Below are 27,203 nucleotides of genomic sequence, written 5' to 3'. Positions count from 1 at the left end.
GTGAGAAAATTACGCGAAACTTCGAGGGAAGTGTCAGGGGTTACTTTTCTCTCTCTAAACATGGCGGGCGGTTAAAATACAAGGAGAGGGAGAGAAAAAACTAGCCGTTGGAGAAAGAACACGTGGCAACGTGACAGAGGATAGGGAGAGAAGTGGGCGGTGACGTGGTGCTTGGTCGGCTTTGTCGGTAGCTTCTGGAGAAGTTCCGTGTACGTAAGTAAACGCGTGGTATGGTAGACCGTCGCTGCAGTGGATCACAGCCTGTGCAACACACGCTTGTGATGGCTTAATCGACGGTGAAAAGTGGTTAACCGAACTGGAATGGGACCCACTGAATGAAACAACCTTTGTGCTTCGACGGAGTTTATTAGGTGGCTGGCTGCTGTTGCTGCTTGGTTGTTGGAGGGCCTCTTTGGTCTTTTCCTCCTTTGGAGTTTTCCTCAACCATGGTCTGTGTTGAGTCAAAACCGGAGTTGGTTAATTCGGCAAATAAAAACAACGCAACACGTTTGTTGTAAACACGAGGGCTGTTTTGGTCTTTTCATCTTTTGCTGTTTTCTCAACCATGGTCCTTGTTTGGTCAAAACCATAGTTAATGAATCTGGTATATTAAAAACACAGCATGTTTGTTTTTCCTTTACAATAATGATTGGCGAAGTGTCCAAAAGTTTAGGCAAGTATTTCTCTTAATCACATTTTTCACAAAAGTTTAGAGATTTATCTTCAATATTTTCACATTATTATTTTTCACTAGTGCGTTTTAAGGAGTCTATGTCAACGAACCATGTGTCAAACAACGTATGCATCACATCTTTCATTTTTTGTCTTTTTTGTTTTATATTTTACTACTTCGAGTTTTGATTTATTTTTCTTATTTCTACCCTTTTCCTCTATGATAAGCATGTTTAAAAATTGTGGCTTGAAAATAAACCTATAACAAAAACATAATATTATGAGTTTAAGAAATGAACGATTAGACGTGGAGACTGGACTACACTTTCCAGTTATTTATAATTAGAGGGCCCATGTTTCAGAAGAACATTTCAAGCTCAACAATGTAGTTCAAAAACATAAAAAACAATAGATAAATCCTATTTAACAGTAATTGCAATATTCTAGAATCAACTATGACTTGGTAGAGTTAGAACGACTGGCCACGATACTCTTTTCTCCGGATTCCGGTGACCTCAGAAACTGGAAAGACCGAGAATATGCGTGAATTCTTCAACATAAAATATTACCGTAAATAAAAGCCTAGTTGCCGGATTGAGTTACTTTTGCCCCTTCTTATACGACAGTACACAATAAGCGATAAAATGGTGCATTTTTTTTTTCCCAAATTACTAAAATTACAAAAATAACAAAGTCGTGTTAGTTTGATTTGGTATAGTGAACGTTAAAAAAGTCTGTTAATTTAGTATAATTTTTATTTGATTTATTTTTTTTAATAATTTCATTGAAATCTTATATTGATACATAATTTCGTAGTCTGAATTGGATTGAAGTCGTATGAATGATACAATTTCAATTGTTTATATAGTTTATTTTTTATAAATCATTAAAAATATTTAAAATTTATTTTTTGTCTTTTTTCTTTTTTTTATAACTTGTTTTGATATATAATTAGTATTTTTTCCAGAATCATTGATTTTGAGATAAAAATTTTGAGAAAGAAAAACTACAAAAACTTATAACTTACAAAGAACTCAAACTAAGATGTTTCATATTTGAAAATTATTCAAAAATTGATAACAAACACGCTAACAAATCATTTTAAGTTTCCAAATTTCAAAAAATACATTATTTATTACTATTTTTTTCTCTTTTTCTACATTTTAGTCTTAGTTGATAATATTTATGCTTGTTGAAAAATTCTAAACAATTTCATAATGTATCCTTATATTAACTAAAAATTTATCAAACATTTACATTTTAAATATTTCATACTTTTATTATAAAATTCTTGATTTTCTTTTTTTTTTAATTTGTATTAAAATATTTCATAATTAAAATTGTGTCATTCTTGCAACTTAAGTTTATATCACAATAAAATAAAGTCAATACATAAATACAACTTCAATTAAAATCTAAAAAAAAATTACAATAAATTGAAGAGTTAACATGCAAACACAACTTTACTTTATTAAGTCAACAGTCGTGTCACACAACTTATTCACAATAAAGTCACCGGCATGACTTGTCAATATTCATAAATATTTTTTAAAATCTACCCATTTCAATAATTTTGAAAAGAGAAATTGCAGCATTTTGGTGCTTTTACGGAATCAACATCGCTAAAAAGTACAACCATTATCTAGATATTAACAGGTGAAAGTGAGTCTGTAAGAAAAACTAGTCATACTTTCAGGTCCATGTTCGTCGAGACACGAAAATCAGTGTTCCTTTGGCCAATTCCACCGGTGTTTCTCTTTTGTTGTATATAATAATCGAAGATTACTTCAAATCCCAAGCATAAAAGACCGCTTTTTACGTGACCTAAAGAAAGAACGATTCTCAAAAAAGGAAGAAAAGTATTGCCGGCCAGAATACGGGCTGAAACTTCACTAGCAAGTAAAAGACAGTAGCAAATACCTCACCAACTAAATAACAACCAAACAAGTCCAAATCCTTGCTAGAATTAGAAATTTACAATTTTACACGTATAAGACATATATGCAAAATTTCGCTCAGTTTTTTGGTCAAACAAGGAACAGTTAAACAGTGAACCGTCATGATCATTGGCAACAACTTACAAAACAAACTAGTGTTACCAGATCGGTACAAGGTGGCCGCAAAGCATTAACGAATTTCAGTCCAAGTTACCACTTTCAGACTGATCGTTGAAACTGCCATTGCTTTTCATGTCAATCTCCATTGAATCACAACAGAAAGTCCATACTGAGACGCAATTTTCACGACCTATATATCACGATTGAAGTTATCAATGGAGAAAAGTAAAGTTAGCGAAATTACCTTTAGTAGCACAAAATATATAATGATTTTTCATAATTTCATCAAATTATAGCTCATAGATAATATAAAATTAGGTTACTTCCGTGAAACCATGCCAAAATAATAAAACCTGATCAATGATGAAATAAAAGAAATAGAAAACCCTTTGGTAAGGGGAGGGGGGAGCGGGAGTCTGCATGTCTATAATATTATAACAATACCACTTAAGCGCAATTCTTCATTGCCGTCGTCTGGAATTACGAATCTCCGATGGCCCGAGGATGATACAGCATGGGGTAGAAATGGATGGAATGAGAAACCATTAACCGTGTCTGCACAGCAAACAGTAAAAAATAAAGCTTAAAGCAGTTAAAAATTGATATACACAAATAAGACGGAGAAAAAAATACAAGCATCAACATACAGAACTTGACTACCTAAAGCAGCCTCGAAACTTGACACCCACTGCCCAGTTTGAAGATTATATATGTGTACTAAACCATCCTGAAACCAAAAAAAAAATAATCATTTAAAAACAAACTTAATATTGATTGACGATAATTGATGTTGCAAGATAATAGGAATGTCAAGATACCTGACCCCCTGTACCAAGATGCTGTCCAGAAGGGTCAATATCGAACAGTATCCGCTGATTGGTGTTTTCTGATGATCTGTATAACCTAGTAACAAGGTGCAAAGATGCATCCATTCAACTCCCAACATTTGTACTTATAGAATAAATAGTAAAAGTGTCTTTATGATAAAAAAAAAAAATTGATAAAACAGAGATAATATGATTGGAATCAGTCAAGCTTTCATAACAATGGAAATACACAAAAACACATAATAGCAAACAGCAACCTAACCATACAAAAAAAGAGGATCTTTGGATTAAGTATGTAGTAGTGCACGCATCAGCAGTTAGTAAGGGATATAGGAATTTAGCTTTGGAATTTACTGGTTCTACTATAATATCCAAAATGGAAAGTCTGAAAAATTCAATTAGGAACTCAAATTCTTTATTTTGAGGGCAAATTGTAGTATACAATTATGTATTTTCTTTATTCTCTTGAACAACAGCTTGCATCAGTTTTGCTCATCATAAAGTACGCTTCCACTTAAATGCATGTAAGGATTATCTTGTTTGAACAAGAGCTTTTGCAGTTTCCTAACTTCGGAAAAAATATTTTCTATAATTTAAGTTTTCCCAAACATCATATATAAACTTTTCTTCAATTCATAGATAAACCACAGTCAAGGGAAGAGATAGAATAGTACTTGTAAACACAATCAACCGACTTGCGCACATCCCAGCAGAGTATATAAGGGTCCTTCAAGAAACAATGAATGTAAGAAACTGAACTTCAAGTAACAATATGCTGGGTAACAAGAATATGACTCGTAGTCCAGTCCAAACTCTAGAACTATAAAAGAAAATGTGCAAATCTCACCTTCCGACCTCCAGTGTATAAATAATTTCCATCTTTGGAAAACTGGGCCTGAAGAAGAGGAAAATTTAGGAATTCTTCTCAATGTTATAACGTGAATAAATTATTTACAGGAAACCCTAACTTACATGAGTAATTCCACCTTCTTGACCATGCAAAAGGTACAAGAGTTCCATGTTGTCCTCCCTATAAATAGCAGCAGTTTGATTGTAAGAACCCAAAGCTAGCATCCCAGAATGAAATGGAGAAAAAGCCATTGCAGATATAATACCTGCATTCATATAAACTGAATTATGTGCATCTCTTTGTACCATAGAATTTTCCCAGACATTTCATTCATAGATGTTATTGCTGCTGTCACCCCAACCTTCCCAGCAAAAAAGAAAAAACTTCAGCAGCCCTGATGAAAATTACCTGTTTGGCCTTCTTTTTTATCTTTTACTGTTGAATACAATTCAAAATCCCTACCCGGTCGATGTAAATCAAATATCCTAATACATTTGTTGTATCCAGCAAATATCCTACAAGACAACCAAAGAGTTTAAATAACTTTCACAAATACACATTCATCGCTTGAAATAAAGTAAACCAAAAATCATACCGTATTTTGAAAACCACCTCCTAAGCACTAGATATCTTATAAATTTTAATAGTGTGCAACTCACTTAGGTCAGGTAAAGTTATTTGTCGATAGCATATGAACATAAAACCCAAGGGATGCCTGTATATTCAAATGTCCTGGTAAATATGTTTTAGTGATTATAAATATAATGAAATTTGCCTTTCATCCTCCAAGATACTTTTTTTATTTGGGTCTGGTCCCCATAAAGTTTATGTTCCCTATCCCCACATGTCACCTTACAATGGGCATTGAGGTAACATTGCTACATCATCACTAAATGGCAACAGTCTGGCACATACAATTTTTCAAATTTATTAGAACTAAAACCAACAAAAAAAGAATTGGAAGACGGCAAACAAGTTTAGCCATATTTGCAAGGATTAAAAACATATGTAAGCCTAAATGTCCTAGAGAAAGTTTATGAAAGTTTGATGAGGAAAAACTATTAGACCTGTGAGCATGAAATATGAGTTATTATCATAGAAGCATTGTGTTGTGCATCTACAATTTGCAAATTGTTGGTCCTTAATCAAATAGCTTACTTAGTCCCTGCTGGATTAAAAGCAATTGAAAAAGCAGCTGTAATTTCATCCATTGCATCATATGCCCGATACGTGCAACGCAACTGCAATTTTCACCAAAAGCAATGGTCAAAAACCACAATAGCAACACAAAAACCATAATGTACCTTCAAAGCTGCCAACAATGTTAATTCTTAGCAGTAACATTTGAGATTTTAAAAAGCGTTCCACGCCTGTGATTCTATTTGCAACATCAATGTTTATGGTATCCTCAATTTCATGCAATACAACTGTTATCGTGACGACTTTTTAAAACCTTGGTAACATTATTAACACTTCAAGTGCTACATTTACCGTCCCCCTTAATATTATTCCATTTCATTTTAACTTTCATAGTTTCGCAAATAATTCAATGGCACTAGGACGACAAACAGTTTAAGCACAAAACTGAAATGAGAAACAATGAAAATACCTGGCCAGAGGTAGCATCCCATAAATGAATCGGATGGTCTCGAGTAGTAGTCGCAAAAACATTGGTCACCAGATCTGCAAATATCCAATATCATATACCAATAGACACCACACCATCACTATCAGTTACTAAAAAGCAAAGAAAACAAAACATTTCTTACCAGAGAAAGACATGTAAGGATACCAACAGAAATCGTGTATGGACTCTCCTTCATGCATGACTACGTCTGCAGCAAAGGAATCTGTAGACAACAACAACAACAACATACAATGAACACTCGAACTTCATATAGCAGTTAATCGCGTTCACTTGTTTACATATTCGAAAGGCGCGATTACCGTCGTCGGAAGCAGCAACGGAAGCGTCGCTTTCAGTTCCCGGTCTGCCAGGGAAAAGCGAAGTGAATTAGTTGTACATAATCACAAGATTAGATATAGTGAGATCGGAATGGAGGTTGCGAAGAGGAGACTTACGGCGCGAAGAGGCGGAGAGTGTTGTCCTCGGAAGAGGTGAGGAAGCAGGAACCGTCAGGTGACCTAAGACAGAAGCAGAACTCAAATTAGGAATTGAGAAAGGTAGTAGAAGATAAAGGAGAGTGAGTGATGGTGTAGCGTACCATTTAACGGCCTTGTGGAAATTGTTAGGGTTGGAGGGAGTGATGAACTGACGGTGGAAATGGTAGGTTCTGTGAGGAGAGACATCGAAGCGAAGAGCGGGGAAGGAGTAATCTTCGTTGGTGTTGGTGTTGGCGTTTGCTACATTGGATTCGGATTGGAGCTCCTCTTCTTCTCCCATCGCCACTGCACAACCACGGTGTTTCTGCTGCCGCCGGATTTGCAGGAAGCTTTAACTATAAGCGCCAAAACAAAACTCACTCACTTACACTTCCATTTATTTATTTTTTAATTAAAAGGTTATATAAGAAATAGAAAATGATACTTTAACAAAAAAACATTTAATTGACAAAGTACCAAATTAGACAAAAAAATATAATTTTATTACTTTATTTTGATTAAAAAATATATATATTTTTTATCAAATAAAAAAATCTTTTTCAAAACATAATTTTTCATAAAAAATATATTTGTCAATATCTTATACCTAATAAAGAATTAAAAAAAACATTTGTAATTAAATTTCATGATGAGAACAAGGAATTTGAGGTCATTAATGATTTCACTGTTGTTTTTACACTAATTTATTAATTTAAATATATTTTTTTTTTATAAATGGATGTTTATTTCCTTTATCATTTATATTACATTGATATTAATAGAAACTCTATATAAGTAGTTCAAATTAGAGTAAAAATATTCGATATGTATTATAATATATGAAACTTTAATAAAAGACTTTTAGGTTATACACGTTAATGATTGGACAAATTGAAAAATAGAATGCAACTGATTTTGGAATCAAGATGGATAAAAGATTAGTTAAGAACAATATAAAGAAGTTGAAAAAGGAAAAGGACACTGCAACATTATACTGGTTTAGATCATAAATGGTCTTGCATCCAATATCATTTATTCAACCTTAAAATAATTGGATTTCATTGTCTTCAAAAGCTTTTACAAGCACTCACATAAGCAACCTACAACCTCAAAACAACAAGCAAAAATTATATCAACTCTTGAACACATCTAAAAAGATATTACACGATATATATTGGAACACTCCAGCAAATTTATAACAAGGAAAGAGTATACTAAATTTCAAGTTATAGGCAACCCATAAGATTGATACAATTAACACAACACAACCTTTTTAATTCTCAAAAAATTAACTCAAATGATCTCAAAAATAATTTATATTTCTCGATAGTATTAGTTATGTAAAATAGTGTGACAAAGACTCTATTTATAAAACCAATAATTGATTTAAAGAAATTTCAAAACTATTTAATCAATTATTTCAAGCATTTAATTTATTATTTTTGTGAAAAATTGAAAAACAATTGCAGCACTTTCTATTTTAATTGATCACAAGTTCACAACAAGTGTTAATCAATTATCTGAACTTTGTATTTCATTTAGAGATAGAAGTTAATTTATTATACAAGATTTACAAGACTTCTATTTTAATTGATTAAGGCACATGCTAATCAATTACTGCAGCTATGTATTTAATTCAGAGAAAGAAATTAATTTATTATACAAGATTTTAATTGGTTAATTTCTCAAAACATTGAAAATTTTAAATATATTTTATGGTCTAATCACTTAATTAAGCTGATAATCAATTATCCTTTTTTTTTAAATATTTCATGAATAGTTTAACTCATTACTTAAAAACTTAATCGGTTAACAATGTCATAAACCTTTTTCTCATATTTTTAACTTTACAACAAATATTATTCTCTTAATTAATTTGAGTAAGGTCATGTTGAATTAAAAATCTTGTGAATACTTTATCTGAAAGAGTCGATAAAATACAATGAAAGTTACAAACTCTCAACAACATTTTTAGCATCTTCAGCTCATTTTCATCTTTCAAAATCATCATCAAAACAACTTCATTGGAGGTTTGAGTCTTCAAGACACAGGAGAGTTTAGAACCCCTTTGCATATTTATGGAATAGTTTGTTGAGGAGTCCATGACCGTACAGGGCCTCAACTAGAAGTGGCAATGTATACAATGATAATCAGGCTACAAACTACACCTTTTTAGGTAGTTTGGACATCAAGCCTCTTTACATTGAGAAATCAAGCTCTAAACTACGTCCAATTAAAATAGAAAGTTGAATTGTGAAAATAGAAGAAAAATAGAGTTCTCGAAAGAAAAGTTGTTATCGGTTCCTCGACGACCCAAGTTAATAATGAGAATATTTTCAAACGATGAAAGAGATAGAGGTTGAGGACACTACAAAGTCTACTAAAGTTTAGAGTTTACATATTTTAAATTTCAAATAAAATAAATATCGAACTTGACATTTTCCTTAATGAATTATCAATCGCAGTTTAACATATGCCGACAAATAGTATAAATCAAATTAGAACTATATTTGTTATTAAGGATAAAAAAATTGAGTAACAAAAACAAAATTTATATATTTACGAGTCCTGAACTGAACTCTACAATATTCAGGAGCACAAACGATACAAATATTTAGATTGAACATTCATCCACGGAAAGCTATTAAATAGGGCTGATTTCTATAAAACATTTTTATCATATCATAAATGGATAAATAGTTTAACTTTTATCCATCCAATATAATTTAATTTTAATTTATTATCCACTCAACACCCTGTACTGATTCATCATGACCTTACCTTCAATGAAAAAACAACAGTTCACAGAGGAACACAGCAGTCACGTAGGATATATGAAAATTTGTGGCAAATGTACTGAAAGAAATGTCAGGAACTCAATTAAACATTTAAAATTATCCAAAATAGGTTTAAGTATTTTACGCATGTTCCACTCCAAATCACGTTGAATTATGTCACTGATGCATATGAATCATAGGGTAATAAGCGTATAATATGCAAACTTATTGAGTGGAATAACGGGATTATACGCTTACAACAATTAACACCTGGGATTTCTTAGACGAGATGCTGTGAGATAAAAAAGGGAGTACTAAGAACTTCTCAGATACGAATCATTCTTAAAACTTGAATATAAGGGGAGATCAAGAGCCCTTTCAGCAACCCTGCGATCTTCATGAATTTTAGCTACCAAGCTTTCAAGGGATGGAAAATTTGCCTGTTATGCACAATGCCCAATTTTAGTGAAACTTTATAAGTATACGGGGTACAGTACAAGGACGACAAAGAAAAATTATAGGAGAAATATTCATTAAGATAATACCTCGGGACGTATGTAACCAACTATAACAAGCCGCAGTTCTTCCCCATAGAAATCCTCGTTAAAGTCATGAAGTAACCATGGTTCCTACAGTAAAAAAAGCAGAAGATAATATGAAAATTGATTGGTAAATAGTTATAGTTGGGGGTGAGTAATAACACTTACTATAGTCTTTTCTTTGTTGTCAAAATATAGATTCCAACCAATGCTCATCACCATTTTAAAAATACCTCTTGATGGCAATCCAGCCCAACCGAAATAAACTCCCGCAGGATGTTCTGAAAGGAGATCTGAATATCCCTTTGTCGATAAATTTGCTGGAAGAAAATAGAGTACATATTACTATTTATATAATAATACACCAAAGATTGTTTAAGACAGTATAATAGACCAGCAATTCTTTAAGAAATAAGTTGTAACAAAGTACAAACCTGTAGGGATCCCAAGTACCTTCGAGCCACGACCAAATCCCTTGACAACAGGACCACCAATATACCAAGGATCTAAGGGCAAAGTTCCCTCCACCCCTGCAATAATTTAGAATACAAGTTTAAATAAAAGAAACGCTAACAAATGCAAAGAGGAATATCTTAAAGTATTTGGGGTTTACAATCTTCAAACGGAGGCAGACCCCACTTTTCGAGTTGCAAGTCAAGTAGGGAATTGATCACCTCATCTGCTGCAGTGTAGAGATGCGTCTGTTTTGGAAGTGATGGTACAGCAACTACTTCCATTTCAGCAGTTTTACCTGCAGTAACCCCAGGTCTGAAGTAGCCAAGTATACATGCTTTTAGAAAGATACGGAGGAAAAGAAGTATCCCTAAGGGATAGAGAAAAAAATTCTAAGATAAAAATCATCAATTCATTTGAAGATACCTAGTAGGAAATAAGGAAGCAATCTTTGGCTATTATAAATTATGCTATGATGTTTACAACATGTCAATCAATGTGGACAATTGGAGAGGGGTAGCCATAATGTAGTGAAAGTTAAACAGTGATTATTTTGTCTATCTTGTCAAAGACACAAATAACTTGAAAGTGAAGAAGAACCTTCAAAATTAATGTTAAACTAAATTCCCAATCCAGCTAAAGTATGAAAAGGTAGATTTGTGGGATGGAGACAAGGTTCTAGAAAGTGGTAACGAGTGGAGACGTAAAACAATTAAGCAAGTAGATATCAAAAGATAAGTTTTAATCATAATAGAGAAAATGCTAATTCAACCTGAGCACAGATGCACAAAGGACTGTTATGAAGGAATTTTATCAAGAAGAAACACTAGAAGAAGCAGAGTTACAATACAACCATTTTGTTTAGTCCATGTTCCCATCTAATTTTTTAGGTCGATTGTTAAGTGTCATATTAGACACTTATTTGGTGTTTTACAACACTTCTTTTGGGAGTTTTCTTTTCTTTATTTCCTGTTTTTATAATATTTTAGTATTTTCTTCGAAAAAATCTTAGTTTTAATAAAAACATGTTAAAAAAGAGTGTTTTTTAGAGTAAAGTTTAGTTTAGTAGGTTTTGAGTCCTTAGTCATTAGTAGAATGTAGTTTTAAATAGGCAATTGAAATTTTCAGCTTGATTAATTCCTTTGAATTTTCTACTGCAGTAACATTAAGAGAATCCTGAAGAGAGACTTGGACCTATGCCAAGGAAGAATGGAAGCCTACAAGTCAATTCTGACTTTTGCCTAGCAATAGTAGATAACAAGACCATTGGAAAGTAAATAGAAATGACTTGGAGAGAAGCTGTCCAACGTGGCAACAGGAAATTTGCTTCAATTTGCTCACTGGACAGTTTGGGCTAAGAAGGAGTGTTTGCTGCAGTTGGAAGTTAGAAGGCTGAAAAGTTAGTTACCTATAGGAGCCTTTGTAACGAGAGATGCATTGTACTAAAAGCTGATTTTTTTGTTCTAGAATTTATCTGCTATAATTCTAGTTAGTTCATTGTATTTTCTTTTCTTTAATTAGGATAGATAAGGGAGAGGATGGACACACCACCAACATCACGACCCAAACTACTATCACTCCAAACACATCCATCCTTTCACACGACCCATAAATTTTCTTTTCGGCACTTTTATAGCTTTCTTTAAATCTTAGATTCGGAGTTTTCTGGGCTGGGAGCATTAAGTTGTGAAGATCATGGAGCACAAGTCTACAATGTGAGCAAGAGGCATTCAAGTTCTTGACAGCATATGTAATCTCAAACCAATTGTACATTTCAATCTTCAATGCAATTCAAATTTCCAGTTTATTCCTTTGTTCTGTTGAGTTGTGAATTTTAAGTTTTACTTTCTATTTTTCGTTTTCATTTATGCAATCTTTATTTCTAAGCAATTTACAGTTCTGCACCTATTTTTCAGCATCTATTTTCTATCCATTTTTCTGGTTTTGATCTAGAGATGTTTTCTTGGATGAAGATAGAATGGTATTAATCTTTATCTTTATTTAGGGTCAGGTTTGGATTCAAATATGGTTTCTAAAGAGTACAATGTGACCACTGGAATCAATATTTCAGATTAGAGATATTGAAACAAAGATTGCACCCAACATTCAAGTTCTCATTTATGGGTTTAAACCCTTTTTTTCTAGAATTTTCTGTTTAAGCTTTTACGTTATTATTTTCTAGTTTTCCTTGCATATTTCTTTATATTTTCATCTTGTATGAGCCATTCCATTTTACAAATTCACATCAAGTCTCTCTTGCTGTCAAAATCTAGTTCATGATGCTAGTTTTACAATTCTAGATTTCTTCTTTTACTTGATCTGATTTCTGGATTCAGGATTAGATCAAAGGAGTGCAATGTCACCACTTGATTCAATAGGTTCTCATGAACTGAAGTGGATCCAAAAATCTGAAATTATAGACCAAGACTCATGATTCTAAGTTTTTCCTTCAAAAACCCATTTTCACTACCTCACAAGCCATATGATGATTTTCAGTTTTAAATCCAGTTCTGAATTTTTCTCACCTATTTTTTATGTATTCTCATGACTTTAGACATGTTCTAATTCTTAGTTTTAGCTTTGAACTCAAAATCTCCAAAAATCTCAAATGTTAGGTAATGTAGTTATGTTTCCCGCTTTTTGTTCTTGAACTTGCTTTAATCTTTGATTTTTGCATTCCAGCCAATTTTGTATGTTTCTTTGCATTTCAGCATGTTTTTTCAGTGCATAGGATTATGTTTGAGCCATCAATTACCTCATTCCATGCATTTTGTTTGGTAGATTCTAGGTTTTCTAGTCTAGCTTAAATTGGGAATTTTATTTTGCATTAATCCTTTCGGTGAATTCTCTGTTTTGGTAGTCCATTAGCATCATATTACACATGTATAGATGATAAAATCATGCATTGATGTACAGTTGCATGTTCATACCCCATTTACTAAATTCTACATAAAATTAGCACAGTTTACTTTGCTCCCAAGTTTGCTTTAATGAGTGATTTTCTGTTTTGGTGTTTTCTGGACAGTTCTGATCATCCACATTGCATACCTTCGCATATTAAAACTTGTTCAAAGCATTTACAGGGCATGAAACACAACTTTTATCTTCAGATGCATTTTAGTCACATTTTAGAAGCCATTTTGCACTTACTTTAGTTTAACTAGTCATTTTCGAATTCCCTTTATATTTTGTTCATTTCTTTGTTTCTTCATTTCATTTGCATCATAGTATATTTGTTCAAATGCTAAAAATATTAGTTCAAGCATAGATTTAATTCAGAACACAAAATCTGCACCAATTTTCAAATGGTGTCAAAAAAACTGTTTTGACCAAGTGCGATCAAGTTTGGTTTAATAGGTGATTTTGTGATTCCAACACATTTGATCATGTTTAGGCATTGCAGTTGCATACTCATGCATACTGAAACATGTCCAGATCATTATCATTGCATCTAAACCCAGATTCTACATAAAATAATTTTCTGTCAAAAACAGTTTTGGTGCATTTGCTTTCTAGTTTAGTTCGACTCATAATTTTGAGTATTTGGAGTTTTTAGTTCATTTTACTTAGTTCTGCATATAGAAACTTGTCTAGATCATTTGCATTGCATAAATAATAGTTTAGATCATTCAAGCATTTCATCAAACACTTGGTGAAAACTAGGTTTTCATTGAGGCATTTCATCAAACACTTCTCTGTTTTGCATCTTGAAGCTATTTTAGGACAGTTTAAGGTCTGTAACATCTTTTATTCATGTTTCTTTATAGTTTTACAGGTTCATTCATCATATTAGAGTATTCCATCATCATTTGCATATAGATTTGAGCATTTTCCCTTTACTGTCAAATAGTATGCTGCGGTAATACTTCTCTGTTACATCATTTTTAAATCCATTTCATTGATCATTTGCACTGTTCTAGAGTACATTTTACATTGTTTTTACTTCCCATTGTTTGTTTCATTTTTAGAATGATAATTGGGCACATTTTAGCTACAAGATTAAACAATTCCTTGGATTGATACCTAGGTTGTTCCCTATACTTCATTAGGGCGAGAGCTAGGATTTTGCTAGAGTTCTTTGCGACTAGAGCATCTAACATCGATCATAGGATTGCATTGGGTATAAGTCAAATTAGGTGCTAATTGTTGTTCTGCATTAGCACTAATGGAGGTTTAGCCAAATTGAAGGGTATTTTTTACTCTTGGGTAGTGTTGTGCTGGGACAAAAAGTTGTCTCATTGCCATGGTTTATTGAAAAACAAATATTTAGAATATTATCCTATTTTTATTTTCATCATTTGCTTTGTTCTTTCCCATGAACAAGCACTTTTGTGTTTCCAGTCTTCCTTTCTTAGCAAAACAAATGCACTTATATACACTGCACCTGGTTAAGCACTCATCAATATCATCAAATAACTGTGTTTCACTTCCATAAAAACTAACCATCATCCCTAGGTAAAATGCATGTAATTTTGGCTGGCAAATATATCAAAGTAACCATAAAACAGTCATCCTCAGCCAAAGGAGATTCATTTACTTCAAAACCATACATCTAATTACAAACTCAAAATTCTCATCCTCTTAGGCTACAAAACTCAAACAGAACCTCTAGTGATTGAAAGAATTTAGAGATTCCCCAAAATGTTTAAAATCTTTTTTTTTTCCACAAAGAGACCAAAAGGAAAAGGGGTTATCTTTATATTTTACAAATATAATTAGGGATAAAAGCAGTGATAAAAGCAAATAGCAACCCATCAGAAAGCTTAACCATCAAAGACTTAGAACTGACACATGAAGTCATATGAAAGATTCAGTACCGGGAGAAAGACAGGAATCAAGGAACTCACACAGAATCTTCAATGACAAGACAGCTGGAGGGCTCAATGTTTAACCTCCTAGCAGCTTCAAGGAATCTAACATCACAACACACAATAGAAAAGTTTTAGGAGACGGAGAACTTTCAAATGTAAAAATCAGGGGACCCTCAGTAATCAAAGCTAGAGAACATCACTGCATCTCACATTTCAGGGGAAGGTTTCCCTGTTCTTACTTCATCTCCACCAATTATAACAGAGAAAGAATTCTTCCATCCTGAACGAAAGAAGATAAAGAACAAACAAGACCACACTTACATTAACACAACCAAAGGCAAAAGCAACACAAGATGCCAAAGGTTCTTGAAATAGACCAACCATCATGATAGGATATTTTGGCTTCAACGCTTTCCCTTGGAGAGTTTGACGCCAAGGCCATCGGAACTCCATGACTCTTCAAATGTTTAATCAATCGATTAGCACCAGGAAGTGCTTTGATGTTGCACCACCTAAAATGCCAATAGAGCACAAAACTTAAGAGAAAATTTTTTCCGAAATTGGAAATCCAAGCTTAATATCTCCAACTCGAACAAAGATTTCAGACAATTGTTTCGTTTCAAGACATTATATGTTAATAAATTTCCAGAGGTGTATCTCGTGCGAAACTCTACATTCACAAAATAAGTTATGAATTTGCATTTTCCAACTCAGAAGTTCAGTAATCCAGTATTGTTAAGTCATTGATAATTAGTTGGTACTAAGCATACACCATTTCACATTCAACATTCAACCGACGAGATATCTCTACAATTTACAAACACATAAAAAGCTTATAAAGAATGATGTAACAGACTATTACTGGTCAGAGAAGAGAGGCGAAATTTCAGAGAGAAATTCAGTCGTCGAGCAGGAAAGTTCATAATCTTGCACAACCGCAGCGGCAGCTTCAAACGGTGTCGTTCCTCTTATTTTATGAGCTTCTCTGCCGTCCCATTCCTTTCCGTACTTACCTAACAAAACCTTCAAAACGTTGCCTACGATGCCATCTGCATCAATAACATTCACAATCGCCAGCGTTATAGAATATAGCCCCAATTTGGAAGGAAAAAAAAAAGCAGCTACTCGATTATATGCTTCAACTGTGAGCAAAGATGAATATTCTGGGTTGACGAATGGAAACAAACCTGTGTTGAGCAGCGTGCCGTCCAAGTCGAGGATAACACATCTAATCAACTTCTTTGAAACCGACATTTTGTCAATGAAATTGAGCTCAGAGAATTCTTGTTTGAATCGGATGAGGACGAAGAGAGTGACGGAGACGCGCCAAAGAGAGTTATAGAGAGCGTAGTTGAAGTTCAAAGTGGAAGCGTGTTCCCTGCAATTCGCTTTGTGTGTAAGAGCGAGAAAACCTTCGGAGTTCTCCAGAGAGCACGGTTCTTACACACGATTATGACAATGCCGGGTCCGTTTGGCTTTTCTTTTGGCATTACTGCTTATTTCTTCTTTTTAAATTAACAATTGCTTTGTTTTATTAATTCATCTTCTTATTAAAAAATTGTAATAACTTTTAGCTGTAAATATATTTAAATTTAAATTATCAGCAAGTTACTTTAAGTTATAAACAAATAAAGTTAGCCATTGTGGTTAGAATTATTAATTTGATAATAAATGGTTTTGATTAATTGTAACCTATAATGAATTTATAGATATTTAAATTGTTTTTCCCTCGCTCACTATTCTAGCGCGTGTGTTTCACTACGTCCATCATGCTCCAACACCATTAGTGTTCGTCGGAATGTTTCCCGGAGAGCTGGCGCCACCATGATAAGAACATCTCCTGGACTCTCAGGATACAAATTCTTGAAGAGAAATTAATCTGTATACCGAATTTCAGAATTTTAAGAATCTACGAATGTAAATTACTTAACATCATATTAAGAAAATTAAAATTTTAAAAATTTATAAATGTAAATTAAGAGGATCTTAAATTTTGTGAAAAAGTTAAAATTTCTTCCTCTTGATTTTTTATTTAAAGATGTTTTCTTCTTATTTCGACACAGAGAATGTCACCCGCTCGGTTGAGAATTGGATGTTATTCGTTCATCATCATATTTTCATTGATATTAAAGAAATTGAGTTTGATTGTTTTTTAGTATTTACTATTAATATAATATTTTATTGGTTTAAATTAAAGGTGGTTTCTCAACTAATATTAATATAATATAATTATTTTCTTCATAAATAGTAAAAAAATTATTTACATCAACATTGCTTTTTAATTAAAGACTAAATATAAAATTATAATTCGTTTCTTTATAAATCTCAAATTTTAAAATTAAATATATTCATTTTAGTTTGAATTTTTTGTTGGTTTTTGTTTGTTGTTCTTTTGTTGTATCTTCAAAATACACTGATGATCATTAATTTTAAAATGGTTAATTATGTTTTTCGTCTCTCAAGTATTGTGGGCGATTTTAATTTACGTCCCTCATTCAAAAGATGATCTATTTAAGTTCCTCATGTTCTAAAACTCATGGAATTCATCCTCGTTTTTGAACGCCATTAGTTTTATTAACAAGCTGGCAGACAAAGTGTCATATCATGATCCCGTTTTTAACTTTCACTCAAGGTACAGTAAACACGTGATTTCAAAGTCATGGAATTGGTTCTAATTAGAAGGTAGTTTGGCGTTAGTGTTTGAAACCCTAAATTTGGAATTGTCGGATTGGATCGTTGTTAAGGAGCTTCAAGAGATCGTTTGGTGCGGGGGAAATGTAGGCGATAACATTGGCGTTTGTGTACAACGTTCTACAGTGATGAAGGGTGGTAGTTCAAGATTTGATTGCAGCAGAGGAATATTGGTTCGAAAATTTTGCAAAGTTTAGTGTCGTGTTCAGAAATAGCATCGAAAGTGTGTGGGTGTGGGAAAAGATTGTTGCTCCTAAAGACAAGTATTGTGAAGAACAAGGGCAAGTTATTTTGGAGATGTAGAAATTGGGTTGTAAGTGACAAATTGCATTTCTTTTACTCGAGCTTTATTTGGTGTTTGTGATAATGGTTTCAAATTTTTGCAGTCTATTTCACATTGTAATTATTTTGAATGGGATAATGAAGAGGAATCTAAAGGTGAAGGTCAAGAATTTGAATTTGAAGCTACCGGAGGAAAAAGAGTTGAAGAAGATGAAGTTTGTTTGGAAAAATAGAAAGTGATGTTGGACCTGATTAAGAAAAACGAGAAGTTCAAGAGGAAATTGCAAAAAGATAAAAGATTTGGGAAATTCCTGCAATTTTTATTTGTTCTGTCATGGGCTTCAACAATTGTATTTGTGGTTATGTTTTTGTTTAAGGTTAATTGTAATTAGTTTCAGCAGTTGTATTTGGGAAATTCCTGCAATTGGTAGTTGTAGTGGTCATTGGTTATGTAATTTTAGGGAAATATTTTGTATTCGTGAAAATGGTATTACTAATGATATGAGTATTGTTGCATGCCATTCAGTTGCCAAATGCCTTATAATTTAAGTGTTGTTAGTGGTTGATTGAGCTTTCTGATTTTTATTGATTGAGCTTTCTGATATTGGCCTTGTCATAACCAACGAGACCCAAAATATTAATGAGGCTCGTTACTGGAGTGAAAAATGCTTTCAGTGAAAAAGTGTTGGTTGTTTCTATAAACATTTTGTATATAATGCTATAAACATATGTAGTGTATTTAAAGGGCCTATAATTTTGTTGTTGGTTGTCTTATGGTGTACATTGTTCAGCTATTAGTGATGTGTGAATCAATGTTAACATATGCAAGTGTTCAAATTAGAATGTGTTTTACACCAATTCTTTATTTACCAATACTATGCGTTTTCACCTTTACAAATATTTATGCTGCATAAGAATCTGTGGTGGGAGGTAAAAGATAGTATGCGTTTTACACCAATTCAATATTTTACTACAGCAAATTCATCAACAGTTTAGGATTGAATTAAGTTCAACAATTTATCCAATATCATCACCTTTACTAAAGCACTCATCCATTTTCCTTAATTGTATACAATAATGCAAAAGTGGTCCCTGCTATTGCAATGAATAAAGTATTCTAGAACAAACAAAATTAGTCCACATCTTTAACTACAACGCTGCAAACTATAATAAAGCAATAAAATACTAGTGCTCCAAAACAAAATAGTGGTCCACCATCCCTATGCCCAATGTTTCAAAAGTAATTTCTATCACATTAGTCTTTAACAAAGCAACAAAAAAGTTTGGATCTCCATTCAATTTTACGTGGGTTGTGCAGAACTTATATTACTACTTGCTTGAGAACCTAATACTTGTGCCGCCATGCTTCTTGCATGTGTTAGTGCTCTTTCTCCTTGGTTCATGTTGGCTACAACCATGGGTGTGGATCTCCTTCTACTAGTTGAGCTTTGGTTTGATGGGCTTGTAGCGTTGGTAGTTCCACTACCAGTTTGATTCCTTTAGGTGTTTCCCTATCAACTAGGTATGTATTCAAGATTTATATTTGTGTTTGTACAAAAACATTAATTGAAAAAAAGTATAGATGAAGATTTCCCTTTCTTCTCATGCCCTTTCTACAACTTCTGATATTATGTCCATATTGGTTACACCTGCTACACTTTCCCATGACATTTTTCTTTGAAAGTTTGGAATGATTGACATGTTCATTAGGTTCCCTTCTTCGTTGTTTTTTTTGGTTTCCCAAGTGAGGTTTTGTAAATAAGGGGAGTAGTTCAGTTTGATTACTTTTTGGCCAAAGTTGTTGTCCATTGATTGGGGTAATTTCAGGGCCATAACAAGCTTGATAGACATCTCTTTTGTAATATGCATGGACATAAGCCTCGGGGTTTTCTATCTTATAGTTAATTGTTGTCACAACATGACTACAAGGTATACCCACCAAATTCCAAAAATAACAATTGCAACTATGCTTACTTAGATCAACCAAAAACTTTTCCATTGTGAATCCCTGCGTCACTTCAAACTTAGCATCCCCTACCCACACAGGAAGCCAATTCCCACTTTTTTCCACTTTCCTATCAAGCCTTTTTTGGGTTCTAGGCATTATATTTCTCGGGTATGCATTCAATTTATCTCTAAGTGTTGCAAATCTACTCATTATGTATGATCTAATCCATTCCATCATGCTAATGTTTGGTTTATCTCTAGCCAGTAAAATTGTGCTATTAAATGACTCATATAAGTTATTCATTAACACATCACATCTAGGGTGAATGTTGAATGCATGTTTACACCATGATTTTGTAGGAATGGAAACTAACCAGTTATAAGCATTAGGATTTATATTTTTCAACTCACCCTTTTTTTTTCATTATGTGTAGAAAGTAGCTTTTGTTGCTCCCATTATAAGGTATTTAATCACTACACCACCACCAAATTTCTTCTTGAAATTGTTGTATAGGTGCCTAAGATAGAAATGATGTTCAACACCATTGAAATTACCATCAAATACAGTCATAAGTCCCTACAAATACAGTCATAAGTCCCTACAAATAAATGTAATACTATATCAGAATGTTTAGTCAATTAATTTCAAATCAGTTAAAAAGAATATTATGTTTGTTGTTTACCTTTTGTTGATATGAAATGAACACCCAACGATGATTATCATGTCACTAATATCTTCTATCCAAAACAGGGCCAATATTTCTACGACTTGAATTATTGTCCATCCCAAATCCATCATCATCATCAACCACCTTTTCTTCTTCACTATAATTTAGTTTATCTCTAGGTTAACCTTCTTCCTCTTCAGCCTGTACCTGTTCACCAACCACATCCTTTTCACCAATCACAATCTCTTCACCCATCACTTTTACATCCCCCAACACATCCTCCTCACCTACCACTTCCTCTTCAACGACAACTTCCTTCTCACCTAAACCTTCATCCTCACACATAACTTCATCCACTCCACCAATGAAGTGAACTACTTCATGATGATTAGGAACATGCTGAACATATATATCAACTTCGTCTTTACTCTCCCCTGCAAAGTTAGCTAACGCTATAGCTTCCTTATAATCACTTAGTAGTCTAAGGTTGCTTAACAAACTTTCTTTTGAACCCTCCCAAAAAAGTTTCACATCACCACCGTATTTGAACTCTTTCAATATGCCCAATGCTTCAAAGAATGACCAAAAATCAGGATTAATCCCCTTAACAACATGAATTTCACCCCCAACGTATTTCAATCCCCTGTTATGTTTGAACCTATCCATATGATGAAAAACTACATCGAACCTCATTCCTAACCCTACAGTTGAAATAAACACACAAACGAAATTAATCGAACCATAAATGGAATCAACAAACAACCAAAGCAAACCCTATACATTGAAACATAAAAAACAACTAACCTGCTTTCCATAAATTGCAATGTCGTAGATGAAAGCACTATCTTCTTCATTGAAATCTTACAACTTCTTCTTGATTCTCTAATTTCTTCGTAGCTTTAGATGATTCTCCTTCACGAATGTGCGTCGAATCCCTTTTCTCCTCACCAAATGCCCATTCTTTCTAATTTTAATGAAACCCTAATTTTTGATACATCAAACATTAAACTTAATAACAAGTTATTTACCACGTGCTAAATAAGACAAACACTGTGCTTTTTTACCAAGTGTCAATCATAAGTTAAACACTGATAAAAATGAGATCTTGACGTGACACTCTGTCTTCCAGCTTGCTAATAAAACTAACAACGTTCAAAAATGATGACCAATTTCATGAGTTTTAGAACGTGAGACTTTAAATAGATCATCTTTTGAATGAAAGATGAAAACCAAAATCGCTCAATAATTGAGGGAGGAAAAACATAATTAACCCCATTTTAAAATATATCAAAATTATTTTTAAAGTACCAAAATAATATATTTTTAATGCTCAACAAAGAACAATACAACAAAACTCAAGAAATCAGACTCGAATGTGACCATGAACCAAATGTAGAGTTTCCTGATATATCAATTTCTTATCTAACCTAAAATTATTGAAATATTATATATATATATAGGTTGTTGAAATATTATTTTAAAATTTATTACTTATTTACAAAAATTCTAATATTTAAATATCCTATAGTGTATTATTATGGGATTCAGACTCATTAGCTCGCAAGGATTGTTAAAAATATTGTAACATTTGACTTTTTTTTTTATAGAATTTAGAAATGCTATTGATTCTATGATATTTTGAATTTGATTTCAATATTTAATATTTTGCAGAAGTCCCTCGTTTCATAGCTAAAGTTATATGAACTATATTTTGTGTCAACTTATGAGTTGTTATACTTGACCCATTCACATATTCATAATAAAAATTATTATCACATTAAACAACACACAATTATATGTAAAGTTCACCATGGTGACACCAACAGACATATTGATTCACTTATGAAGTTAACCTTAAATGATGTGGCAATTTTTTTTATCCATGACTACACCTACACACTTTAGACACTTATAAAATATCTACCAACTTTCATAAAATTTCATAAACTGCTTCATAACATGCTCTAATGCCCACACTTGAATAGTCAAATACAACAAATTATCCTCTATGCATAATGATAAACTTAAATTTCATAATAATTACCATAAACACATACTTACAACACCAACACACAACCAACAATATACATTTGAGATATTTTTTCTTCATCAACAAACGATAAGAAGTTCAACATAAACTTTCAACCAAAAAATTAACAAAATAAATCCATCTATATTTCCCCACACTATCAAGATCATCTACAATCTTATTTCAACCTAAAAACACAACACCATTTCTGTTTGCAAAATAAAATTCAGTCAACACAACAAAAATATACAACCGGAAAAATTAATTCACTTTCTTATCAACACCAATTTCGTATAGTTTATGTACAATGTCATCTAAACTTATATTTTGACACCCAAACAATTTTATAATCTCCCACTACACATCTTCCTCAAAACACACTTTATCTCCTACAATAGACAATCTCAATATTAAGCACACATCTAATTGGGTTAATGACACTATAATAGTTGTTATCGTAAACCCTATTATTTGTGTGTCCCACCTACTACACAATTTACAGATAACCAAGACAAATATTTTTGTTTCTTTTCCTATGTTAAATAAATACTTAAACGGTATCGACATAATTCACACCCTTTTTGTAGATGTTACATGTTATTTACTCTAACAATACACCTCGTCTTACACACATGCCTGAACCACATTTATAAAACACTCACATACCTTAATCAGTTTTCATAAGATAAAATTATTCACAACAATTTGATTCACTATACATCATAGGACAAAAAATTTATATGATTTATGTATGCAGATAGACACCTATCATAGTGTAATAATTAATTCATACACTTCATTTACAATTACAAAAAGGGAAAACTAAATCTTCACTCCACATGATCCAAAGTTCATAATAAATCATGTCAATCTCTAATAGACGATGCTAATGAAGACAACTTTCACGAAAAATACATATATTCTTAATGAGGTGAACAAATTTTACTCAACCTATCGACTTTATGATAACTTCAATAACAACATGAACACTTTTCCTTGAACAGTCGTCAATGTATTTCTCACTCACCTCTAAACACTTCTTTTCACTTTTAAACGCCAAATTTTCTCAATGTGATGGCATATTACATTATAATTGAATTTATTTATAAAAAAATTGAAACCCAATTGAAGTCCTTTAGTTATTTCTTTCACATTAATAAAAGTATTCTGAAAACAGGTTGGAGTCTTTTGTCAAAGAAATCTAATAGTTCATCAGGCTAACTTTTTGCTTTCCTATACTATTTTTACTCTAATATATAAAATAGAAGTATCATGTTTAATGCATATATTCTTGCATCTTCACTAAAGATATAAAACTTCGATAACTTGTTTTTGTGTATTATTACTTTTTAAAACAAGGACAATGATATTTTGACTACTAAATCTTGATAGCTTTCTCTTACAATATGAGGTGTTATCTTCTAAATGGTTTTTAAATATTAAAAATGAGAAAAATGAAAAATAAAAAATCATTTAAAAGATGACACCTAAGATTGTAAGAGAAAATTGTCAAAATTTAATAGTAAAAAAATCATTTTTCTCAAAATAATGTGTCCCGTAATTTTTTTCTTAAAAATATTCATTCACTCCCATTATGAGACATTAAATCAATTTAAAAAAGACATAATTTATATATATAGTCCTCAAACGATTCACGTTGACATCCTGCTACGTTTAACACAAAAAATTATTATATAATTTAACGTTATATTTTCTTTTTCCAATTTGTTATGTGAAAAAAGTGTATATATATATATATATATATATATATATATATATATATATATATATATATATATATATATATATATATATATATATATATATATATATATATATATATATATATATATATATATATATATATATATATATATATATATATATATATATATATATATATATATATATATATAACCAAAAGTACTTAGGATGTAAACTTATAACAACTTACATTAGTAATAAAGAGGTTTAACTAATAGTACAGTACTCAGTTTGGGACTAGTGTGTCAAATAGGTACCCGGTTTTAAAAAAGTGTCAATTGCATCCCAACTTTTGAAAATTGCTTCAATTAGGTCCCTTTCAGATAGAGTTGCCTAACGCCGTTAGTCAACGTGCCACGTGTCAATATGTGGTTTTTTTGATTTTTTTTTTAAAAAAATTTAATTTTTTTTAATTTTTAATTTTAATTTTTTTTTTTAAAAATTAAAAATGCCACGTGTCAAGTCCCTGTATGTGACACGTGGTATTGTCAGTGCCACGTGGCATTGTAATGCCATGTGTCAGTGTCACTATTAGATGCCATTGTGATGATTTCGATTTAGTTCCCATTTATGTTTTTTTGTTTCAATTTAGTACCTACTTATGTGTATTTGATTCAATTTTGACCTAATAATTTTTAATAATTAAAATATTTTTTAATAAAATTAAAAGTAATTAAGTATAAAAGTTTTAAAAAATTAAGTATTTGATATTTCTATTAAAATTTAGTGATAAAAGTCATTTTATTAAGTCATTTTTAATAAAAAAAAATTAGTATAACATTCATACTAATAGAAATTTTGATTTAAAATTAGTAAGAGACAATATTGTTCTATTTTGAAAAAAAAATTAACAAAACATGAGTACTTAATAAAAAAATAATTAATAAAGTAATATGTTAAAAAGTCGTTTTTAATAAAAAGATATTAGTATAACATTCATACAAATAATAAATTTGGTCTGAAATTGAGAGAAACATTATAAATATTAGTACTTAATTTTGTAAAAATATTTATACTTAATTATTTTTAATCTTATAAAAAATGGATTACAAAAATATTTTCATTATTAAAAAAAATTTTGGGACAAAATTGACACATACTTAGGTACTAAATTGAAACAAAAAGACATATCTGGGGACTAAATCGAAATCAACATATCTAATAGTGACACTGACACATGGCATTACAATGCCACGTGTCACACACATGGACTTGACACGTGGCATTTTAATTTTTTTTTTAAATTTTAAAAAAAAATTAAAAATTAGAAAAAAATTAAAAATTTAAAAAAAAATTCTAAAAAACCACAGATTGACACGTGGCACGTTGACTAACGGCGTTAGTCAACTCTGTTTGAAAGGGACCTAATTGAAGCAATTTTCAAAAGTTGAGATGCAATTGACACTTTTTTAAAACCGGTACCTATTTGACACACTAGCCCCAAACTGGGTATTATACGATTAATTAAACCTAATAAAGATCAAAGTACTCATCTTATTCATCCAGTTATTTCAAACATGTAACGATTGTATGCAACACGGATTGTGTTGATAGAATAACATAAAATACTAGTTTCTCCTTATTTCTTCATAGGTTTATTCACTTGTAATTGGAGGAAATGAAGTTCTGGGTTCATGGTGCAACTCCATTCACGCACACCCATTGACCAACAAAGATAAAGTTACAGTTTATATTGGGATTGAGAAGAAGGAAGTCACGCTCTTGTAGATTGAAACCTTGAAAGATGCTGGTGCAAGTTTCACCTTCTTCCACGCCATGAACAGCTTTGCATGTTACACCTCCAACTGCACATTAAATTCAAAACAAATTTTCCATACTCAAGCAATTATTTAACCTTATTAGCAATTAAATCACAACCCAATTATGTGTAAAAGTAGTAATTACAACAGTTGAAGATTTACCCGCTGGAGTTACGACAAGAAGCAACATAACGAGAAGAGATAAGAATACAAGAGTAAAGCTGGTGACTGTGGACTTCATTCTTGCTCTTCCAATAAGCTCCTTTTCAATTATCTGACTCTGATGTTATAAAAGAGTGTGATTTTAGAATGTGTGGATTTTAGTTTATATAGGAGAGATTAGGAGTTCAATCTTAGTTTATGAGATAAATCATTTATAATTAAAAAAATGAAAGCCGGTTTATCAGTGTTAATTTCTAGGCATAAGCATATATTATATTAGATGTTATTGACATTGGTGGATACGTCTCTGGCAATGCATGTTGTCTGTGGCAGGCCACGAGAGGTTCAAAATCTCACTTATACAGTTGAAACAATTAGTTCATATAACTGTAGCATTCTTTCTTTTTATTATGGTAAAATTAGGAATGTTCTTTTTATTTTTGTTTATGTATTTTTTAATTTGCTTATTTAATCCTCATAACTATATAACTATTTCCTTTTGCTCTTAATGATGGAAAATTATTCATGAAGTTCTCGTACATACTTTTTCTTTTAGTTTTGTTCTGAAAAGTAATAGTTGGTTGACACGGTTTTCTTCTTTAAATTCAAATGACACGTGGTATGTGAGGGTCCCAAAATGATTGTAAGGTAAGAAAGTACTAATTTCTTTTTATTTTAATTTATATTTAGTTTGTATATTTTTAATTTGCTTATTTAATCCTCTGTATAACTATTTCCTTTTGTTTTGATGGTGGAAAATTATTCACGAAGTTCTCGTACATACTTTTTTTTTTAGTTTTTTTTTTCTTCT

General features: G+C 31.8%; 2 protein-coding genes across 3 annotated transcripts; both read right to left on the bottom strand.

Moving 5' to 3' along the window:
* Positions 1-2,601: 2,601 nt before the first annotated feature.
* Positions 2,602-6,893, bottom strand: LOC114176325 (telomerase Cajal body protein 1). Its single transcript, XM_028061336.1, has 14 exons — positions 6,632-6,893; positions 6,489-6,551; positions 6,354-6,397; positions 6,176-6,256; positions 6,016-6,089; positions 5,565-5,647; positions 4,815-4,921; positions 4,529-4,671; positions 4,404-4,451; positions 4,231-4,283; positions 3,548-3,632; positions 3,390-3,456; positions 3,174-3,284; positions 2,602-2,919 (listed from the first exon to the last, which is right to left on the bottom strand). The coding sequence occupies exons 1-14, from the start codon at positions 6,808-6,810 to the stop codon at positions 2,810-2,812; spliced, it is 1,248 nt and encodes a 415-aa protein (XP_027917137.1). The 5' UTR covers positions 6,811-6,893; the 3' UTR covers positions 2,602-2,809.
* A 2,473-nt stretch (positions 6,894-9,366) lies between these two features.
* On the bottom strand, positions 9,367-16,571 carry LOC114179080 (bifunctional riboflavin kinase/FMN phosphatase). 2 transcript variants are annotated; one of them, XR_003603426.1, is made up of 10 exons: positions 16,277-16,571; positions 15,952-16,138; positions 15,471-15,601; positions 15,300-15,369; positions 15,126-15,191; positions 10,439-10,593; positions 10,260-10,355; positions 10,059-10,145; positions 9,832-9,915; positions 9,367-9,726 (listed from the first exon to the last, which is right to left on the bottom strand). XR_003603426.1 is itself a non-coding variant. In XM_028065290.1 (10 exons), exons 1-10 carry the CDS (start codon positions 16,341-16,343, stop codon positions 9,601-9,603), a joined length of 1,134 nt encoding a protein of 377 aa, XP_027921091.1. In that variant the 5' UTR covers positions 16,344-16,571; the 3' UTR covers positions 9,367-9,600. The 2 variants fall into 2 exon arrangements, 1 of the variants encoding a protein (XP_027921091.1); XM_028065290.1 differs by having other exon boundaries at positions 9,994-10,145.
* Between the last annotated feature and the right edge of the window lie 10,632 nt (positions 16,572-27,203).

This window comes from Vigna unguiculata, chromosome 3 (genome assembly GCF_004118075.2).
Source record: "Vigna unguiculata cultivar IT97K-499-35 chromosome 3, ASM411807v1, whole genome shotgun sequence".
In the NCBI taxonomy this organism is placed as follows: domain Eukaryota; kingdom Viridiplantae; phylum Streptophyta; class Magnoliopsida; order Fabales; family Fabaceae; genus Vigna; species Vigna unguiculata.
This window is presented reverse-complemented; position numbering and strand designations above follow the sequence as displayed.